The sequence below is a fragment of the Leuresthes tenuis genome, unplaced genomic scaffold (genome assembly GCF_036924035.1).
Source record: "Leuresthes tenuis unplaced genomic scaffold, fLeuTen1.0.hap1 SCAF_16, whole genome shotgun sequence".
Taxonomy (NCBI): domain Eukaryota; kingdom Metazoa; phylum Chordata; class Actinopteri; order Atheriniformes; family Atherinopsidae; genus Leuresthes; species Leuresthes tenuis.
The window spans coordinates 13865072-13888860 of NW_027325370.1; the positions used below are offsets into that span (position 1 = coordinate 13865072).

A 23789-nucleotide genomic window follows, 5' to 3' on the forward strand; every position below is an offset into this window, starting at 1 on the left:
CAGTCACACGTTTACATTAAAACAGGGTTAGGGTCAGTTGGACAACTGGTGTGCACACTAATTAGATCACCTGCATTCAGCTCGATATGACAAACAAACTGTAACTCAGGTCATGGATCAGAAATCTACTGCGGGGTGGCAGAACAAAATCATATATATCACCACATTTAGCATTTTTAGGCTTGTTCATAATAATTCGTATAGCTATGAATCAGGTCAAAGTTCTGCCAGTTTGTGCTCACAGTGGTTTGATAAACTGTTCATAATGTTCATTACTGATGGACGTCTGCGGTGCAGAAGCCAAAATCCTTTTGATTTGTGAGTGACTCAGAGAATGGAGGACAAGAGCCAGGGAGCCAAAAAGCACCTCTCTGAACTGGGCTGTAAGTGCTGTTAGTCCATGTTCTGATTTTATTTCACATGAACTCCTTTTAGCAACTTTCCCACAACCACTCTGGGACCAGCTTGTAACGGTCATAGAGCCAAAGGGGAAAGACCATGCACCTAACCTCTGAATCTCTCAACTGATCCGCTCACGCACCAACGTGTTGACGTTCTGACCCATCAATGCTCAATAATACGAGTATTACAAACAAATTTGTGTCAAATACATATCCAGACACGATCTTCGTATTCATTTCAGCTCTCTATGTCAGTGTATTTTCCAAGGTTGTGATGCTGTCGCATCAGCAAAATCTGTCTATAGACAGACAAACACCTGCAAGGGAACTCAAAACCTCCTTTGTTGCCATTCCTACATCATTTGGACCACAATGTTCGACAATGACACAGTCAGACTGACTCAAAGGGAAAACAATACAAGCTACGCTGTGCTATGACAGCTGGTAAATACTGGAGCACGTTCGGTTTTCAGCTCTGTCTATCTGGGCAAAGTTGAAGCATAACAAGTCTGCAGTGCCCTTGACAAAGATTGATGGAAAGATGGGTAAGACGTTCAACTTTTGAATATGTGGGGTCTGAGTTTTGAAAATGGAGTGTGGGTTGGTTGAATCGAATTAGGAAGAGACTTAACATCATTTGTTTATGTACTTAGAATAGGCTCCCCACTCTATCATTCTTCACTTTAAAGTGAAAAACCAAATGCTGGATACATTTGACAGCATTTTTACAGTGCAGCTTAAATGGTTTTATTAAAAAAGTAAAGGTCCTCTAAGACTAACAACATCAGCATTAAGATAGAGAGTGAAAAAAGAGCTAGATCCAGTAAAACGGCATCCATCGAATCACTAAATCCTCACTGCTGAGTGCTTTGAAAATGCATTTCTGTACAGGTCAGCAGTATCGTGTCAGAATGAATTTCTAAATGCGTCCATAGCGAAGCGACTAGCTGCCTGATTTAGTCATTAATCCATGTTTGTTTAATTAAATCGCATCTGCGAGCTGTTAGCATCCATAACATAACTGGACCAAGCAGAGATTAACTTAGAGCTCAGCAGTGGGTCGATGTTTTTCTGCCCGTGAGGGATCCACTTTTAGGGATCTATTGATGACATCCAACAAAACTGCAGCAGCAATGAGCAAGGTCAGCTTCGGCAAAGTGTCGCCACATTTTTTAATGTTTTGTTCTCCCTGCCATTGTGGCAGAAAGCAGGTTGTGTGAATGTGAGGGCTGCGTGATGCTGCAGCGTGAAAAAGACCGAGCTGCGCCCGCCTCATTGCACACAGACTCTGACAGAGAGATCACTCTTCTGGACTGCTAATAGCAAAAAATGTCTTCTAGAGGAATGTCTTGAATTAGAAGCAAAGTGGCATTTATGTAGCAATGACAACCATGTTGTTAATGTCTCCCTAACCAAAACCAGAACTGGTAACATTAGAGCTCATCAGTACCACAGGCTTTAAATAGTTTCCCCCGGGCCCATTGTTTCAACCATCCATACCAATGACAACATTTGTGAAACAGCAAAGACTGAATTTTTTGTAAGATATCTTTTCTATGAAGTATTAAGATACAGATTCATTTATTTAGGTAGCTGTGAATTACATGATGGAACACAAATCTGTGATCAAGTCCAACACACACTAGAGATTAAACAACCCACTGAGATTTGAGCTGAGCCGAAAGGTTGAAAATATTACATAAAATCAAATTAAACCAGTATGTTTGCTCTCAAGTGAGCTTCTTTTGGTTGTGAAAGCACGGTATGTGGCCATTCAGTCTGATTTTATATCTATTCGATATTATGAGTATTATGTGTGTGACATTGTAGCAGATTCTTAATCATATTTTCTTGAGAGGTACTGAGAGCATAGCCTGCAAACATTTTTATTTATTGATAAACCTTTCTTGATTAGAAACTCCATATGTTCACAATAACACATTGATTATTAATAACCCTTCAAAACTGCCCCAGGTTACTGGACCATCTCTCACCCTTACCTAAAAAAATAAAATGCTCCAATAAAGTGGACACTGGGAAGTGACATGTGACCATGTGATAAGCCTTCAAGTTCCAGCTATGCAGGTAAGATAGTTATCTGCTATCTGCATGCAGTCTGAAATAACTTTTGCAAAGATGATGTTCAACAAATCTGTGACTCCTATCACAAATCCATAAGGAGTTTGGGACATGCCTGGTAAACTGTAACAGCTTGACCGTCCTCAAACCGCGACCTGCATACTGCTTAAGTATAGTTATTCAACAGTGGTGAATCATCATGGTATTGTACGGGCATCCATAGCCTCGCTCCAGCAGAGACTTTGATTGATCGGGCTGCAGACCTCGTAGATATTCAGAATATAGAAAAATAAATGGTGTTTCTGTATGTTATGCAGTGCTTGCACTGTACAATTCTATTATGGGGATAAGAGTATGTGGGAGCTTCAATTCAAAAAGCCCCAGAAAACACTTACTCACAAACACACGGTGACCATTGTGTTGCTTAATAAACCCAATGCTTAGGTTGGGGTTTTTTCACATCAGACACTATTTTCTATACACTAGGGATAAGAAAACAATGAGACAATGATTGGAAACAGAACCTGCATTATTGGCTAAATTAATTACCTCTCATTTGGGGAACTAACTTCCAGGATATAAGCTACAGTTACTGTGGCTTTACCACTGATTACTCAGACTGATTTTATGCGTTCATATCATCACTCCATCTGAATCCACTTGTGATATTAGTTTATTCTGAATACCATGCTTGTCCAGACTGAAGTATTTGAAGGATTGCAGTGGAGACTTGAATTTGGACATTGAAGATTCCCTGAGGATAAACGCTGACAAATTTGACATTCATTTGACACTTAACTGCATTCTCTCTATAGGTGAAATATATTACTTACTATAAACAAAGTTGTATGAATGGACTTGTACTTGTATAGCGCTTTTCTAGTCTAGCTGACCACTCAAAGCACTTCACTACATGCCGCATTCACCCCACTCACACACATTCATACAGCACGTCTTAGGATATAACTACGTGCTTTCTAAGCATTCACACACATTCATACCCCCAATGATACACTGGGGGAGCAACGTGGGGTTCAGTGTCTTGCCCAAGGATGCTTCGACATGTATCCTGGGGAAGCCAGAGTCGAACCACCGACCTTCCGATTGGTGGGCGACTGCTCTTCCTCCTGAGCTACAGCCGTGTAAAGTTTGAACAAATTTAAGATAAATGCAAGATTATTTCGATGTATATGAATGCATACCCTAGGGCTGGCGTAATAGGCCGACTTTTTAAATTTATACCAGTATTATACCAGTCTGTATCCCCTGTAGAGCGGCCTGTGTGTGTAGCTCATAGTGGCCAGCCTTGCCCACACCTTTCCCTCTGTGTTTGTCAGCAACAAGCTGAGCTGCACTTGCTCACAACTTAGCTCAGTTTTTGCCAACTTGAAGACTTTTTGAAACAAAAACACTCATACATGTCGCAGCATCTTGGACAAACTGGCTAAATTCTGTGGGAAATTGTTATCAGAGCACTGCATGCTTTTCCTCACTCATAACAAAAACAAGCACTCTCTGTTAACCAATTGTTCATAAATGCTTTTAGACTTCTTCAGAGCCTTTTACAATACAGCTATGGAAAAGATGTAAACTTTTAAACACACCTTAATTACACTGTTTTCTGTATAAGACCATCCCTCTGATTCACTGCAGGGCAAAACATTAAAAAGCAAAAAAGAAACATTTCTTGTGTTGTTTCTCATACAAAAAAACAAAGTGGACATTTGTGAATAGGAAGAAGAGTTCCAGGCAAAAGACAAAGGAAAACCTGGAAAGGTTTTAATTTACAGTTTTTTAATAATTTTAAAGACTTGTATGACATTGTGCAAGTGGTAATAAGTAAAAAATCCACATTGTGCCAATTTTGTATAAATTACTAGTATAAATAACGCCATTTAAAAAAAATACAGCAATATGAAATTTGGTTCATATTGTTTTTTTCCCCGTTTTTTTTCATAGCAACTTAGCAAATAAAACATTAGCTTCTTTTACTGCAAGTTCACTAAGGCATGCATTAGGTTAGACTAATATTAGAATGTCCTCTGCAGGATAATAAAGAATACCACCTCTATGATTAATTATGCTCATTAATTGTTAATTGTAGTGTTATGTAGCCTGTGGTCTGAAGCACTAAAGAGTTGAAGTTTCCCCATCTTCGTACAGATGCTTAAACTTCGTAGAAATGGTGACAAGCCCAGTACTGGATGAGAAAGGATTTGTCATTTGAATTATATTTTTGTTTAACAAGAAACATAGCCATAAAACTCAATAAGTAACCATCATTACAAACTGATGCTACAATATTCTATGAAGAAACCTGCCAGGCAGATCAGAGCCTCAGTCCAGAGTAATTTATGTTCCTTGGGGTGAAAAATGCCAAAATAAACAGAAATCACATCATCTCTCACAAAGAAATATAAATCCGCTGAAATAAATGAGTTACAGTTTAAATGAAACAACCAACTGTCATCTGAGAACGTATACAGCCATCAAAAAGGCTGTGCTTCTCATAGATGTCTTATTCATATGAAAAAATGTGGCAGATCTGTCTTTCCAGTTCAATAAACTCAATAGACTGCTCATGATAAAGCTAATTGAAAATGTCAGAGGCTACACAACATGCTGAAAGAAGTTCCCTTCAGCTCTGACAAATGGTGCCTGCTTATTGGATATTTATGAGGTACAGGGCTTCATGGATTGTTTCATATTCCATTTAAAATTCACTTTAACTGGATCCTGGCCCACAGTCCTGGACACAATACAGTCTGTTGAGACACTGAATGAAACATCAAGCAAATTGTTAAAGTACTGCGTCACACTATATGTCGCACATTTTTCACTGAAGGAAATCAAAGCTCAACCCAGTACCATTATCTGTAAGCCTTTTGCTTAATACATTAATAGGTAACACATTTGAGAGAAACGATGACAGTCAGCATATAATACATTTGTTGGAACACATTCAGAAGACTCCTCTAGGCACTTCAGCACCTTTCTTATCAACCATAACTCTCACACACAGTCTTACACTGTGGCAGCAGCACAACACGGGCCATTAGTAAAATGCTGTATTGTTATTTTAATCTCATTCTTCAATTTTTCCTTTGCTTGGCACTTTTTTTTCCTTTCTCAGCCATTGTGCAGAGAACTTTTAAAAAGCCCTTTTAATTCTGATGGCGGATCAGATAATAGAAGGCAACATCTTGATAGGTAATAATAGAGCTGATCCTCACGTCTAAGCACATCGTGTCTTGTGTTTTCATTTTTCAAAACCACGTTGCTATGGCAGCAACTCAAAATGGTCAGTTTGCATTACCTTGATGCCATCACACCCACCCACCTGTAAACCTGAGAAAAATAAACTCCAGTCATTGGAAGCATGGAAAATTGTGTAGAAAACCATCTCCAAGTACGTGTTTTATTTAAAAATGCTTGTGATTAAGGTATAGATTTATTGGTAAACTGTGGATTTAATAAGATAAACTCAGGCCAGAAAAGGTAAGAGTATTTATGCATCTTAATATAATAAATATCCAGCCTAACATAGCTTGAAAAGCTTATTCTAAGCACTTGACCTTTATCTATTAAGCTCATACTTTACCTTATTTAGTTTGAAGTCTGGAGCTCATTTAACTCTGCTTTGGGCAGTTTCAGAGAAAATGTAATAAATACAACAACAATGTCAGTTGCGGTTCTAATATTATCATATCATTATCCAGCGACTGTCATGATTTCATGCTTTATGACCTGTGCTGCATATTTTCTCAGTAGCTGGTTGGTTTCACAACTGTTGAGGTATTTCTTACAGTACAGCTGAGAGGCTCCATCACTCATCTTTGTACTTGCAACCTGTTGAATATGCAACCATGTTTTTATTAGAACTGGAGAGATATATGTGCTCATACTCGCATAAGCAATGGGCAAATATAACACGGTATGAACACACAAACAAGCTCAATTAACAAGACACACAAAAAAACCTAATTCCTTATTCCAACTCAGCTGTTTTTTTTAATTTGTCGACAGGTGATAGGACATTGAGAATGGCCTGTGAGGCTCCTTAATGACTCATTTTTGTGTTATATATGTTCAGAGCATATCCACGCCATTGAGTATAAACCAAAACAAGCCAGGACAGCGTGGATTTAAGCAAAATGTAACTTTGTTGAATTCAAACAGAGTTTATCTGGCTGAGTTGCAGCAGCAGGAGTCTTTTCTGTACGTTACCTTCAGCTCATACCATGAATGGACTCAGCATGGAAATAAATAACAGGCGAATCTGGAACTCCTGAGTGAGCAGCAAAGCAGCAAGCATATCAACACACACCGTTGTAAAGAGCGCAGTCATTTTTTAGTCTCCCAGCTCATAAATCCTGCTTTACATTAATGCGATGCTTGGAACCTGTGTTGCTCTTTACAGTCGCAGTCTCCAACAAGTCAGCAAGTATCGTCACTGCACATTCTGCAGGCATTCAACCTGAAGTTGTAGCCAAGTCCATGAGGTACCTGGCACAGTGAACTAAAACTACACAAGATGGCTAAAATCGCCCCTGAATGTGCAGCCGCTTTTACTCTGCAATCGTCCAGGTCATTTCCAAGACTGCAGTGCATGTGTGAGAACTGCTTCATGCCCCTGTTTTCGAATGATTCAGAAAAATATTTGTACGTTTACAGTCCTCTACGATTTCTCCCAGTGACTGACGGCAGTCCTGTATTTTGCTATAAGTTATGTCATAGTAATAATGTCTTTTTCACAATGGCCCGACTCGCTTTTTCATCTATGAGAAAGGAAAATAATCCACTCTCCAGGACACAGGCAAATTACAGTATCATGTGCCTTCGAGATCAATAGCACACCTTGTTTATGTTAATGAACAATCAGAGACTTTTACAAAGATCAGGAACATCTGAAGCGATATGCTGGGAAGCTCTGACCCTATACCACTGGTGCTGCATTATTGTGCCACAGTTTGATTTTCCATTTGAAATCTGGGTTTAGTTTCCCCTCATTACATCTTTTGATCCTAACTAAAAATGCACTGGAGCCATCTCCACACAGTAGGAGACGTTTGATGCTTGTTTGGTTTGGTAAATATCATTTGAATGCAGCTTTGTAGTTGTGAAAACCTACTGACTGAGGTGTAGGAGTTGAGCTTTTCTCTGTAAACATCCAGTATTAGGCAGATAAATAGTGATTTCAGTGGTTTCCAAAGAGTTCCAGGGATTTATGGATAGCTTCTGTGCAGCAGACCTCTGGGAGGCAAATACTGTATGAAATTTTTTTGGTAGTGTGCAACACACACACACACACATGCGCTACATCTATAACTCTAAGGCTGAGCTGCAGCAGCTGCTGCTACTATGGCTGGTCAAAACATAATTTATCAAGAAAAAAGGTGGGGAAGACTAAATATCTGTGTGGTTAGTGGAGGTCCAAGATGCAACCGCCAAGAGTGTTGCATCATCCCATTAATTACTCCCACTGCACAATGTCCTCCAGTGCGGTGTACATGACCCACATGCTCAGAAAGATGAGCAGGGCTGCAAAGAACGAGAGTGAACAGAAAACAGAAAAACAGGACAACGCTCCAATCAAAACAACCCTGTTGCTGTGTGGATTTTTACAGTGGCTTATGCCACAGTCTCATTCATTCCCACTAAGATGCCAAAACAAAATAAAACATTCATTAAGATGTATTTCAGCAATGCTGTGAGATGCCCCCATGCCGTGCCAGTTGGTGTGGAGCGCCATGACGGATAAATCTGACCCTTTGTGGAGGCAGTATCGATCCAGCAAAAGCCCACTACATGAATCAAGTATGAGCTCCATGCTGTTAGTTCCTTTACTTTATAGGATGGATGTGCTTCAGTGCAACAAGAACACACGTCCATGTCGACGAACGGGACAGACCGGTAGTTAATGCAAAGGCTGAGCTGCTGGCAACATGTTGAGAAGTCTATTTGAAATTCTCAAGACATGATCTGCAGTCGTGGAAGGCAATCCAAAGATCCATTATTAACTGTCCTTATTATCCATCCATTCAGAGAAGTTGCACAGATCTTTCCATTAAATAAACAAATATCAGCATTTTGCTAAACGTCATTGGACATAAAAGCAAAGAAAAAGCCCTGTTGACTGTGGCACAGGGTGACACTAACTGGACGCTGCGTGCGTATCAGCAGCGTAACTTATCTGGTAAACAGAAGACAGCAGGTGGCAACCTGCTGAAGGAAGTGTTGTGAATCCATCTCATCAGATATAGTGCCGATTGTGAACGTAAATAATAACTGTGTTACACTGGTTGCCATGCCGGATTCTGTTTAAATCCGTAACTGATTTATTACACTGCAATTGTCTTTGCAGGGGTTGCAGACGAACCCCCCCACCCCCACCCCCCTCCAATGAAACTACGCTGGAAGACATATGAGTGAAACAGACCATCAATGCCATGCCTGAGCATCCTCTGGCTGGAACCTCAGCGTACCAACAACAGCCCATGTTTCAAACAAAACCACCAGCCATTTCTGACAACTTGCAGGTTGGGACTTGTCAGAGCTGCCAGTCAGGTGCAACATTTACCCACTTCAGCCACAAACTGTTAGCTGATGGCGCGAAGTCGCAGTTTTTAGTGTTAGAGCAAAGTCGAAGGGGTCATTGGCAGGCAGGCAGTGGTAGAAGCAGACCATAATCATAGCCTCATGGGTACACCTGTTAGCTGTTGTTTATATATATATATATATATATGTATATATAAAGCTGATATACTTTGCATGTATGTTGCAACCACTATTGCAGTGTCACTTGGTAGATTATTTAGCATGATATTCACAGATGGTTCAAATCTATCAACTTTTAATAAACAAAGGGATAACCAGATGGAGGGGAAAAATTTTTCAACAACAAAGTACAAAAACGGGAAAAAGGTCAAGGAAATGCACACCTCTTTGCTCATTAAAGTTTTAATGTAAGCCTGTTAGGGTTGTTGATTGCTGAGCGAGTGGTTTCTGTGGCTTATTGTGTTTTGTTTGTAAAAGTTGTTCTCTTGATGTCTTCATCTTGCCTTTGTGGCTCTAAACTAGAACAAAGATCATTGATCATGATAACCTGCTGCTCACATCTGGGTGACTGGGTGACTTTGGTTAGGACTCCGAGTTTGCAGATGAGTAAAGCCTGACACACTCACAAAGCCAGGTACGCTAATTTAATTTCTTTCTTTTTTCTTTTACAAATGAAATATGTATGTTATTTCAATTATTGGTCACTGAGTCTCAACCTGAGTGTAATTTTTTTCTAGAACAAAAAGAAAATGAACACGTAGGGAGTGAGACGAGGTTGTTGCTGTACATATATAAGGTTAGCAAATCAAAGTCCAGCCTGCGTGGTATTATATAGTCCATCCATTTCTTCCAACTTGACATAAACAGGTCCCTCCTAATTGAATTTATTTCATGTTGAAATAACTTCCTCCCGTCAGCAGCTACTGTTGACTCACAACTACATATATGTGTCAGAATAATTCTTGTATATGACAGTTCTCTTTAACAAGACTCTACTCAGCATCAAACGCGCATGTCTTGACAGTTTAATGAAACGCAGACAAAGTGGTGTGAACGAGGACAGCTACACAGTCTCTTCTAGTTTTCCAGCAGCTGTTCGGCTGAAGATCACCAGTTAACGGAAATACACCAATTTGATTGGCCCAAAGGGCGGTGTCATGTGTTTCCCACCTCTTTTAACTGTCTGTTTCCACAGCAACAGCATTGTGGTGCCAACAGATGTGCCCGTCTGAGAAAAACTGAGTTGACTAGTGTTTAATTTATTTATTTTTCTTAAGGCCAAAGATCAACACGATTAATCGCTGTACCTTTATATAAAAGTTGGAATTTGCAAATGTCTGACGGTTCATTGTCTCACGTTTTACTTTTGTCCGAGTAAAGAAAATAGACCGCTGAGCGGAAAAAAACTGTTGGGCTTTTAGCCTCGAATTGAAGTGACACAGGCAGAACAAACCATGTAATTATACCGAGTGCAACGAGCAGGGAGTTGTCAGATTCTAGATTGTGATTCTGTCCCAAAAGATCATCATGGATTTTTGTTTTGGACCAAATCACCTGCTCACATGTTTGATTCACATGAAACAGATCTCTTCAAAAGATTGTAAAGTTCAGCATAAGCCTGCTAATGATGCGCTGATTTGAATCAGGTGTGTTGAAGCAGGGAAACGCCTAAAACCTGCAGGAGAGTGGCCCTCAAGGACCGGATCTGACCTCCCAGACCTACTCCTCGTGTGCAGCAGAGGCCCATTACATTCTACAGACAATTTCTGAGTTTTCAAGTCATAAAAGAAGAGCAATATAAATACAACTCGGGCTGTAGATTCTATTCTCAGAATAGCCTAACTTCCAAGTATTTTCGTGTTAGTAGTTTTATAAAGGTTATGTGAACAGAGTGTTATAGTAGGGTAGTGAACCACTTTAACATTTATGAGCAAAATCTTTCATTTTATGGTTCACTATTGTCTTTAACACGTCTTTGGTGGCATGACCCAGCATCCACATCTGCTTTGTCTCCATCATCATGACACAGGGACAACCTGTCCTGGTCCTTCTGGATTTAACAGACTGCTGAGCACTGGGTTTCAACAACACACACGCAGACACACTCATACAGACACACACGCCCCCCGAGGATAGGATCTCAGAGAAGCAACACAGCCTATTTCACTGCAAATTAGGTTAATCACGCTCCAGAGAGGCCCGGTTAATAACCCTCATAGAAGCTATTAAGATGGCACCTAAATCATAGGAATATCTGAATATCTGATGCCCCCTAACACAGTAATGCTATGTTTAGCCCCGGAGTTCTTGCTAAAGCTCGCTCTAAGAACGAAGGCTGGTCAGACCAGCCGTCAGCTCCAGACTGCCGATGTTGAGCAGTTATTTCTCCCTGGAAACACACATCAGCGAAGAGTACAATATATTGCAAACCCTTGTTCATTAAGCCTGTTAAAAATAATCCTAATTAAACTATGAGTCAGATACGAACACGTCTCTTTAATGCAGTGACAACACACAGAATACTCAACACATGAACACCATCAGTATTGATACGATGAGGACATTTTCGTCTGAGCTTTTGAGGCTCACATAGTTTTAAACTAATTCAAACTCGTAGCCTAACTTGACACACCACACCCCGTCTCCATTTATTCATCCAAGCCAGAGGAAGTTGGACACCTGAAGGATCAGTCAGCTGTACAAAACAATCCAACTCTCGGCGAGACCTTGTGAAAGGCAACTGGTGTCTCTGCCAGTAATATTATGCAGCTGCAGTATACTGAGGCCTGATAGCATCTCCTGTGCCTCAGTGGGACGAAAGCTCACTGTGAGGAACTGAAAACCGTGTGACGTCCATGAAAGATTGAGCATAGAGATGCTGAGGCTGGCAGAGATGAATAATGGTCATTTAAACCCTTAAGTTGGACTCCCTGGATCGAGCTATTCCATCTCCACTGCGTACGTATAAGCACATTTTTTTGTTCATTTGCATCCTTTGCAGTAGCTCACGCAACAGGCTCCAGAGGGTATTTAACTGCACATGCTACGCAACACAGACACTTCTCAACAAGTATCTATGTTCTAATTACACCACTTTAAACCAATAGCTTTTTTTCAAATGCAGTAGAATTTGGACAGAAACCATTGGTTCATTTCAAATGGCTCCGAAGATTTTCTCTTTTTTTTTTTACCACGGCATCGGAAAAAATTGTTCTTCCATTGTTCCAGTAAAAGCCTATAAAGTCCATAATGATCATGATAAAACATTATCACCGAGCTCTATTTTACAGGCCGTCTTTATGTGACTGTTTGCCCAGAATACATGATGAGTAACAACTGTGGGGATCGGCAAAAGCTGTGGTTCTGCATTTTATCCTTATCCATCCATCAGTGCTTTTCTCCTGGTTTGCTGAAGTCAGTGTTGCTGCATTTACGCCCACATATCTGCTTTCCGTGGGTGGTTGGTTCTTTGTCTGTTCCAACAGGTAACGGTAACTTTATCTGCAGATGCTCAGAGCTCAATTCCCCCTTTTTATATTCGACAAAAACACATTTTTTTCACCTCCTACACTGGAGAGTAAGAATTTGCCCTTGTGAGGCTCATATAAAGTACTAGCATCCCTGAGTGATAACACATGACCGCAACAATTCACTATTTGAGTCTGTGATTGGGAAATAGTCTGAAATGTGGTGGAATTGAACTGATGACAAGCTGCCTGAGTCCATAACAGCGGCTGTTGTTCCTCCTGCGTCCCATTTTGACATTTCACGTCATGTCAGCAAGTGACAAGGAAATTCCTGAACATGGAAATTGCTTTCTATGAGCCTCAGACTGGTACATCAAGACAGATGAGACCTAAAAGCATTTCATTTCATCATCTTGCGCAAATGTTCTGTCTACGGCTTGTACTGCCATTACCCTGCGAGGTCAGCCTTAGATGTACAGTGTGTGTCATGCATAATCAATGTACAGCTGCAAATGGGCAGGAGTTAGAGCAACCGGAGGGGGATGAGATCCAGCAGGTGTCAGGAGAATCTGACTGCCTGCAGTTTGCTCTTATCTCACAGCACACCATTACATCTGAACCTAATTTTTAAGGCAAATCAGCTTTTGTTTGGAGAAGTTGAAGTCACCAACCTGCCCTCTACATTCATTAAGCTAAGGGATATGATGTAATTCAACACAAAAAAAGAATAAAGAAATTCTACTTTACATACTGCATCTACAGACAATAGCATGGAAGAACAGATATGCAGTTTAATGAGGTCAAGCTTACCTCTCTAACCAGACAGTGTCCATGCCATGCTCTCCTCTACACTGGATAAGCTCAGATCAGCAGGCTGCACGCACCCATTACTTCCACATTTTTAGGGTATCAAGCCAGGGGGGGGACAGTTAGACTTTTAAAGCCCTGAACTCTAGAACTGTAATGTTATCAGAATCGCTCATGGAAATTAAATCATGATTATTTGTAGTTTTTAATCAACAATTTCACCTCATAATTACCTTGTAATTGCACGTTGCGTGTGTTTGCTCTCACAAGTGAGGAGGAGCTGACAGACCTAACCTTGGGGCTGTGCACGCGCGCGTATCTGTTCACGTGTGTTTGGAGCACGCGCGCGTGTCTGTGCCTCTGTGTGCGTCGCTTGCGCCGTACTGCTGGCGACCCCCAGCGTTCAACATGCGAAAATGTCCATCATATTTCTCCGAAGAAAATCCCAAAAACATAGGCTATACGCGGAGCCTTCGCATTGACATGTATTAATGTCAACGTTACAATGGGGAAATTGTCCATTTGTGTAAAGTCATTTGCTACAACGTCTCCTACATTGTGCGTTTACGACCTATCGATACATTGAATTTAATCATCAATTCCTGCAGACTCTTATAAGTTGTCGCTGCGTAGGTTTAAAAACTGAGAGAAGATGTTGTCGAAGAGCGGCATCAAACGTGAAACAGCAATAAACAATACTCACATCCCCTGGTTCGTGCAACCGTTTGACAGTAATATTAATCACTGGCGAATTATTTCAAATGATAATCTACGTGTCTTACCTGCGCGCAACACTCCGTTTTATCCACATTTTTCTCGACTGCCGAATCCGACTCAGTCCTCCAGGTATCCTCCCATTTGAATGGGTTTCCACCAAAGTCGACAAATTCTGACTTAAAACAAACAAACAAAAATAAAAAACACTCAAGTGACGGACCTTACTCCAGCTGTCAACGCGAACATGACTTAAGCCATATCCTTTGACGTTGCGTACATCAAATTCCTCCCAGGGAGCTGGCAAATCCCACTGAAAATAGCTGAACAACAGTCAGTTCTCTCAGAAGTTGTCCCTCAGTTGTTCTATTGACGACACTCTTCCTCGTTATCGGTAAAAGCAGAGGAGCAGGCGGACAGGTGAGCGGGAAGCCAGAGGAGGTGCCCTCAAACTTTGCCTTCGAGAAAATCATTCATTTCCGACCCCCTCCGGCTGGAAAGACAACGATGCAAGATGAGCGCAGAGGAAAAGCGGGGCATGCAGTTGGCATCCTCGTCGGCGACATGACAGCGCATCATCTACATTTCTGAGAGGCAGGTGAACGTCCAAAAAAAACAACAACAACAAAAAAAAAAAACACTGATTGCGGAAGATGAGGATGTTCTGTTCTCTGAAGCTCGGAGGATCCAAGTCACCAATGGCAGGGGGTCCTCATTATCTACTTACACGTCTGGAGGTGTTGAGGATTGCGGAGGGGTTGGGAAAGTTTAAAATGAAGAGGTGGAACTGAAAAAGGGAAGAGGGATGCGACCAGGGAGACTCCTGGAGGGCGAGGGTTGTTTCAGAGGAGTTAAGAGAGAGGAGGGATGAGAGCTTGTCATTAAAGAGGAGAGGAGGATGGTCCGTCTCCTCCTGCTGCTCCTCTTCTCTCAGACTGACGAACGACCTGCCTGCTGAGCCCCACGCTGCCGTGACGTCATTTTAAAGCCAAATATGTCATGTGCCTGAGTGTCTCATTTCATATGGGTGCACACTCATGACTGTCAGACTTGGGATGTGAGGGCTCAGCTCTGTTCAGCACATAACTGCACAAAGGTGTCGCCAACACGAGGTGTTTATCAGTTTCTTGCTCAAGAGTCTATTTTGTTGTGGAAATTATTTAAGTAATATTTATACCACATACACCATCAAATGGCCATGTCGTGATTTTGGTCCCAAATTGAGCAGTGCTCAACCCTTAAGCAAACTGACAAGCGCTGTTAATACTCCTGCAAGCGGCGATGTAAAAAGCCCCAAAAAATGAAATCTGTCTGCCATGTCACGCCTGACGGAACCTCAGAGGAGCAGAGCTGTTAGTCTGCTTCAGGTTGGCCTAAACAGAGTACACTTACATGATTGAGTGTCAATCATCTCCTGATTGTGCATCTGCGGTGGCAGTATACTGTGATGCCACTGGGACAGTAGCAGATCGACCCCTGCCAGGTCAGCATGGGGTGGCTACTGCTCGTCAGGATAAATAAACTCATCTTCTCCTTCTGCAGAACAGATTTCAGCATCAAACACTTCTGCTGCTGCCACAGGAAGGCTCAGCACACTTGTGACTTTTAAGATAAGAATGTTTTTGACAATAAATGTGCATTACAAGGTTAATATGAATATTATTGTCTCTACAACAGCATAATACTCTATTAAACCAATGTAGTTATTACTTAAATTTATTTATTACAGCATCTTAAATAATAGGAACTCCGTAAAATACTTTCAAGTCATATAATCATACATACAGCATTGCATGTCTTTGTTGACGCAAACTTCAATTGTTTTTTAATGTTGGTAGATTGAGGTGGAAAATGTATTTTAAAAGGAATTAATCTAATCATATGTACAGCACATTGTATTATGATACTGCTGTTGCCGAAAGAAAATAAAGACTCATCTCACCTTTACCAATTTGGGATGGTTCATAGTTGGTGAAGGTACCACACCCATTGTTGGAGGTGCCATGTCAAGTATAGTGCTGCGGTGTAGGCACAGTTAGTCTATCACTGGCATCCCACCAGAAAATGATGCAGCTTGTGTTTGTTAGAAACAAAGGGTAACCTGGCAGATGTTTGTCCTCGCAGAACCAGCTGTAAACTAATCAAACTATTTGAAAAAAGACAGGTACTTTAAAAAAAAAACTGTGGCAGGTGATTTGGTGAAACAAGCGTGAAAGCAAAATTCAACCAATCAGACCAGCGAAGCGCTACGAGCAGAGCAAGGGTGGGTGCTACGTGCTACGCTGCATCAGCTGTTGTGACAGCCCTATCAAACCCTAACTAGCAATAAGAGCATGTCTTATTCTTGGTCCCAGTCTACAATCTGATCTTGCTAGTTTTTGAATAGGAGCTGCCAGTACTCAGTATCTTCACTCCAAAACCCCTCTCATAGCTGTCAGTGTAAGAAGCTGACTGGTCTGAATTTTTGTGTTTTGGGCACAAACAGATAGCCTGGAGCTTCAAAGATAGATTCTTTCCCAAAGCTTGCGAAAATCTAGCTTCCTTACAAGGTAAAGCTGTTGCAGGAATTACCTTCCCACTATATATGCAAGCTGCTGAAAACTGAAGACACATTTTGGTTATTTTCAAGTACCGTTGTTTAAAGTATTTATGAGTAGTTAGTCTCTTACCTTAGAGTCAGAGTGTGCACAGTTTGGTGAATCAAGGAGTAATTTTGACAGGGAAGCTAAGCTAAGAGCTATTCAGAAAGGGGGAAAGTGGGAAATTTTGCCATGTAAAATAACTCAAACCTTAAAAATTTCAAATTGGGTTTTTAGCAAATGCTACAATTATGGATTTTTACATTGTGACACTTATTGTCAACCAAAGAAGGTCCATGTTGCTTTGCATCATTGGTGCACAGTGACTGCCCAACATATCGTAAGTAGTGACAGATACAAGTTAACTACATGCAGAGCATTTGCACAGACTCCTATTAAGATTTTTAAAGTTCAAGTTGTTTTAGATGGTAAAAAATTACTCTGTAGTGGCACCATTCTGATTAGCTTTCCCCATCCATCACAATTCCCTCCCAAGTCTCCAAACTGAGAGCGCTCTGACTGCAGTCAGTTCAGGTAAGAATAAGTGCATCATAAGTGCTTCATTCAACCCATTAAACACCCCTTAAACTCTGACAGATGACATAAAGTGCAATATGACATCTCCTAGTTCAAAATGATCTTGGATTTATAACATTTTCCAGAAGTTGGCAACAGAAAATGATACATTATTCACTTTTGAAACGTGAAGGAATACAATGGCTTATCATAAGCTCGTCATCTGTGATTGATCCTGACAGTGTTTTCACGCAGCACTACTCCTGCCAAATTCCAAACAAGACAGTTGAGGTTTTTTAGTTTTAAACTAATTTGCTCATGACAACATTGATGAGGAGTTACAAATAGTCCAACTGATGGCCAGAATAAGTAATGCAGGATAATTTACTGTAAATGCATTTGTCTATGAATGAGCTATATAGGAACAGTAAGAGTTGAGTCAGAAGTTTAGGATCTAAAACATGCAATATCTTCTATATTTTTGCCACCTTTTGTAAAGTGTGTGTCATACAGAACATATTGTCGAATTTGTCGGCACAATAGATGAATGATGTGGAAACTCAGAACATCAGGATCAGTCATATCACCACCAGTAAGATAAGGTGTAATGTGTTTTATTAGTAATGTTTGCCAGCTGGATGCTGAATCTGAAGTGAAAGCTTTTTTCTTGTGTGGGGCTTATTTCTACCATCTTTCCCATTTGACATGGGTGCAGCATTAAACTGTCACCTTAGACGCTTTTACACACCTGAACTACAAGAAGTTAGCGGTTGGCAAAATCCCTTTTCATTAGACTCAGTGTGCTGATCTGACTGCGCAGCGAGAGAGAGGTGAAAATATTATCCGTGACAAGATCAGGTCTTGCGTGAGAAACAGAGAGAAAAAGGCAGACTTTCTTGTTCACCCTAGGGTCAAAATGTCAAAGCAATGAACACATCATACCAGTTTTAGCATTTGCAACTGCCCTTGTCTTACCTGGAAACAAATGTTTCAGTATTTATTTCATATTGGTAAAAATTCTGAAAGTTCAAAAACTTTTCTTCTTATGTAGATCTGTAGATCTGTAGCTCTGCTGGGCGTGTAGTTATGTACAGTCGATTTTCTCACATTTAGATAAATTGCAGCCGTTTATAAAATTGACTGCTCTATACATGATGAGGCAACGTCCCTCCCCCACTAATTGTTGCTATAAAACACACTTCTGTTAAATACCCTCATTACTTCATTACTGGGTATACATGCATGATGATCCAAGTGGACGTTTCTGTCAGAGGAAACCATCAGCAGCTCTCCAGCTGATGGAAGCTGTCATCGCTTTCCTTCTCTCTTACACTTCCTCCATCTCTTTCCAGCTCATTCACACTCCATCTCTCACAGCCACTGTTTTGCATGTTGTCTTCCTCTGTTTCATGTTTGTGTGTGTTCTCATCCTCACACATGCTTTGCCTTTGCTCATACAATGAACCAGCGTATGTGTGAACAGGCTTATTTTGCCACCGAGACAGAGTCACAGGTTGTCATGCATGTCTAAAACTGCAGGTGGCTTCAGCACACATGGATCTAAACGTAGCATAATAAACATCTGTTGTGTAAGCTATTAACACCCCGCCATGAGAGAGCACATTAAAAGGAAGAGGGATCAGAGTATTGCTGTGTATCTGCTAAACTGAATTGAGTCATTCTGAACAGCAGCTGAGGGCACAGTTATGTGTGCAGGGTGAATTAGATGCTGGTTTTTCGCTGTGGTCTTGTATCAAACCAAGAACCTGGCGATTGCACTTGGTTCTCGATGTAAATGAGCTCCTGTCATTATTTTAAAGCCTTTCTATAGTTAAATGGAATCGAAATCTTTAGTACTAAACTCACAACTTCATACAAATGAATATAAACAGATGTGTTAAAGAGAATGTCCAAATTAGCTTTTCAAACTGAAACATCTCTGCATTGTTGTTATCATATGAGCTGTACCAAACATATGTTGAATTTTTTTCAGTCAACAATAATTGATTCCCAGCCTAGCAACTGCTAACAGTGATAGCTGCTAGGTGGACCCTATGCAGCTAACAGCTGTCTTATGCCTTCTTGGAGGTATTCATCTGCATCGCTCTTAGCTCCGCAAATGGGCATTTTTTTCAATGTGGGCAGACGTCCTGTCCTCCCAAATTGAAACAACACATAGGCTGGAGGAGATGTAATGTCTTAATCAAATGCTGATTGATTGAAAGTTTGCTCAAGCTGGTGGGTTTTACTCAATCACAAAGCAGATCTTTGTCTACTTTGATTTCTGTCTTTTCCACAGCAGAGCAAAGCTACAACAATAGGAACAACAACAGCACTAATACAACTAAGAGCAGCATGTAGCTGATTGTTCTAAAGATTCAGGAGACTGCTCCCAAGTGGTAGCAATCGTGTAGACATTTGTTTGCAGATCAGCAATAAAGAGAGTGTTAAGCTGCCCTAGCAACAGATGCTATTGGCTTCCTGACAGCAACCTTGGCAGCTTGCCATGATAGCTCATGGCTACTTGCTTGCTCCAACATTAAGGTGACCAGACGTCTCCGATTTCCGGGACAGTCTCTGTTTTCGGTGACCTGTCCCTGGACAAAGTTGTCCCCGAAAATGTCCCCGATTTTGACACTGAATGGGGGGAAATGCGCGCAGACTCAAAGTAACACCAGTTATTACGGTAGCCATTTAACACATCGCCAGAGTGAAAAAAGAAAAGGAGACCAGCGGCCGCGATAAATGGTATGTTATGTATTAACTTTTATTTTGTGTGAACTGGCAGGTTTTTGTTTTTTTTGTCAGATTGTTCACCACTGCATTGAAAATGTCCCCGATTTTCATTTCAGAAATCTGGTCACCTTACCCAATATCCTCCAGTTTGTAAATTTTTTACATTAACAAAAGCATTAGAAAATTACTACAGTATCATTCTGATTCCTCCACTTGCGTGTGAGTTCTGTTGTGTACTATGTTTGTGTCCTTACTGTCACAGCTATAGTAGCTGTTAAAGGTAGTGACACCTTTGAACAGCCGTATAGCTCCTCCTAACTGAACTGCTGTTCCTATTAGGATCACTAGTAATGACAAGATCAGTGTTTGTACCTACACTAGTAGGTTAGATACGATGCAATCAGACACACAGTCACAGAGAAAGCAGTGAGCTGGGGCAGAAAAGTGGAACTAGAATGACTGTAAATAATACCAGTACCCAGAACCTTTACTCTAATCTGAAGTGAAATATAGGTGCACCTACTGGAGTGAAAGCAATTAATGCAATTTTCTTGTTGTTATTCCATGTTTTGGAAATGTGACTGCGCTAGTAACTGTGAGTGCCACAAGCTATACCATATGTAGCCATTATACATTCAACAGGAACTCAGTAGTGGCTCTCTGCAACTGGAAACAGAGTAACTGAGCAGAGATAAAATTATATGCACACAGAGTCAGTCATTAAGCTTATGTTAAACTATTTACTGTACATGACCAGCATACCACTTGGATAGGCAATTGGACATGTTTGAGTTTCTTGAGGATATTTCAGCTCTCATCCACAAGGCATGAAAAAGCTTTTCAGGTCTGAAGAGACTTTTCAGCGTTGATTGACTCAAACAAGTCCAGCTGTTCTTGTTTAGCATATAATGAATGCATTTTAAGTGAGCGCAAAGAAGAAAAAAAACATAAATGCTAAAGAGATTAGGTCAGTGATACTCTAGGTTATTCCAATGAGTAAGTTTTATCACACTCACCACAATCAATCTATGGTCAATACAATAGTATTGATCAGTGCATTTATAAGAATAAGGGAGCTGTCCCATGGCTTGTATTCAGCAAATAGCTTCTGCTATGTTTCTTCCTCTTTTTTGACCTATAGGCTACCTGAGAGGGTCGAAGACAAGACAATGTGCTATTCATTTAGTCAACAGTAAGCAAAAATACATATAGCCTATATGTATTACAGTGCTCTGTTTAATTTACTGTGATGAAGTACATACTTCAGTTTAAATCTAGTACCGCCAAAACAATTAGAATATGACTAGTGACACTATGATAGTGTGGCTGCAATTAGTAGAATTCATTTATTGACTACCAAACAACATATACAACTTAACAAATTGAGGGAGCTATCAACATTTTGGGTTGATCTACTGAACATTAACAGCAGGCAAAGCTTGTTTCCATACCAAGCATGGAACACTGTTATCTGTGCTTTCACTTTTTGTATCTTGTATTTTCTTTTTTTTTCTTGACAAGAATGGGAAAATGGTTTTATTGTGCTGCAATGTAGTGCTGATATTTTGCTCATTCTGACAGTGTGGAAAATAGAAAATTAGAGTGAGTGATTTCAATTGCACATTAATCTATGAAATTGAGTATCTGGTAATAGTGCTGCAGTACTGTTATTACAATATCTACAGTATCATGAATGTGATAAAATTAGGATAAAGAGAGAATATTGTAGAAGACCAGGCTCCTCCGCAGGATGCGTCATCAGTAGATAGAGAAACTAGCTGACATTTAGAAATCCTATGAGTGACTGGAAAAGGCTACCCTGAACAAAGCTATTTTATTTTAAAATGTTTAACAGATATTTTCCATTATATCCCTAATCAGGTATTTATTTTTCTCTGTAAAGTAACTAAGCGGATTTGATGTATATGTAAAAGCAAAGAAAAAAACTGTAAATTTTCAGGGAAAAAAACAGCTGCTGACATCAGCAAGAAGACTTAGTACAAGGTGAAACTGTCCAAAATAAATCTATCCTTCAAGAGTTATTTCTCAATACCCTCTAATACCTGTTCATTTAACACTTGAGCCCAAAGTCGTTGTGCATGTTTCCTAAAACTTATGTAAGGCATATAGACATTGTGTTCACGTGTGGGTAAAAATGAAATGCCTACATCTGGACTGGTCTTGAACCTACATATCACATGTGATTTTGATTTCTAGAAACATAACTTGACATCTTTTTCTGATGAACTAGTTGGTCCCAAGCAACACATAGAGGGGGGGTATACCACAGCAGAGAAATACAGGTGGTGTCAAAATGCACTTGAGTCAGTCCAGTAAATAGTAACAAGCTGCTACTCTGAGCATCACAAAGTGGCTGTAATAGTGTAAGGAACACAACATCTGTGCTGAATATGGAGGAGGAGATCCAAATCTAAAGGAAATAATGTATCAGATGTTGAGTAAAAAGTCCAAAGCGTTGTGCCAGCAGATTCCAGGTACAAAGTTTTTATCCAGGGGGATGTAGCTTTGAGTACATCTAAGACACTGATCAGGACCTTTAAACTCCCAGTTCTCTTCTAGCTGCCAGGAAGTCACAAGTATCAAATAAACAGAATAAAACATGTTTTGGGTTTTTTAATCATAAAGCAGTGCAAGTCTCTCTTAGACCCGTATCAAAACCAAATGTTCAACCAATAATTTTTCACACTTCACATAAAATATATGTGATAATGTATATCTAATGTACATGCAGCATATGCTACAAATCCACCCACAAACCCCACAATTATTCTCCTACTCAGTGGTGGAAAGTTCTGAAGCACTGACTAAGAAAATGTTTTCTCAAGTTTACACTTTTCAAAGTCATCCCTACTGGGACTGGTGGCTTGATCTTGGGTGCAAATTAAATATATATTGCAAAGGCTGCAATATGGCACTTTTTATTTGTCTCTTTTTGCCACTTGGTGCCAATCACAATAAGCTGGCAGTGTCTCTCTGAAACACAAAAGAAAGTTCTCCCCTTACATCACAAAGCAAAGTGTGGGACCAGGCGTTGAAAGACAAAAATATCCTGTTTGGGTAGATGTGCTGTTTTACTGCTAAAAGTTAAGTCAAAGCTGCACTGTGGAGCTAAATCTTCTCTTCACTTCAAAGTTCTCAGGACTTCTGGCTTGAATAATTTGATAAAACGTATGCTCACCAAATGAGTTCTCCAAATCCAGAACAAGCATGTGTGCAACAACTAGGTTTTCTTTTGATGTATTTTATTACAGTGTATTAGTTTGTGGTATTACACTCAACGGTCACTAATCAGTGTTGAACACATGTGTTTTAACATAAGCAGGTTAAATCAGGGCGCTTAACTTAAACTGATACACTTGTAGTGAAGCTTTAGGCTCAAGTCTTGCTACTCTCTTTGTCACTTCAGTTTTCCCACGCTGTCAAACTGAGCTCATTCTTAATTCTAATATCACTATTCTGGTCCAGTGATCTACGGGCTTTTGTTGGAGCCAATCAGTCTGATCCCTGTTCTTCAGTACAAGGATCGTCGTCTCTCAGACATTCTTTGTGCCAACCTCTTCCACATCTCTACTTCTACATGGGTCTCATCCAAAGTGTCATCCTACCTGCTAACTCCAGCAGCGTCTTGACCCCGGGGTGCCTATCCTACCCCTCTTTTCTACATGCATCTAACTGCTCCATCGTAATGATCCTTTGGACATAAAGCCCAGAATAAGTAAATCAGGTAATTTCACATAAAAGCTCGCTTTGGAAATATTTGCAAGCAAGCTACAACATTGTGAACACAGTAGCTCTGAAAGCATTTTTTTCCCTCAACATAATAATATATTACATGCTATACTATTATATTTTGGCATGTTTAAATCATTTTGTGGAGAATATTATTATTAATGTTTTGATTTTGCATAAAC

At 40.3% G+C, this 23789-nt stretch overlaps 1 protein-coding gene across 1 annotated transcript in view; it reads right to left on the reverse strand.

Moving 5' to 3' along the window:
- Positions 1 to 14945, reverse strand: part of ajap1 (adherens junctions associated protein 1) — a 44635-nt gene extending 29690 nt beyond the window's left edge. The window contains exon 1 of the mRNA XM_072367839.1: positions 14095 to 14945. Within this exon, the coding sequence (XP_072223940.1) occupies positions 14095 to 14123 (29 nt within the window). The 5' untranslated portion in view covers positions 14124 to 14945. The remainder of the gene's footprint in view (positions 1 to 14094) is intronic.
- Between the last annotated feature and the right edge of the window lie 8844 nt (positions 14946 to 23789).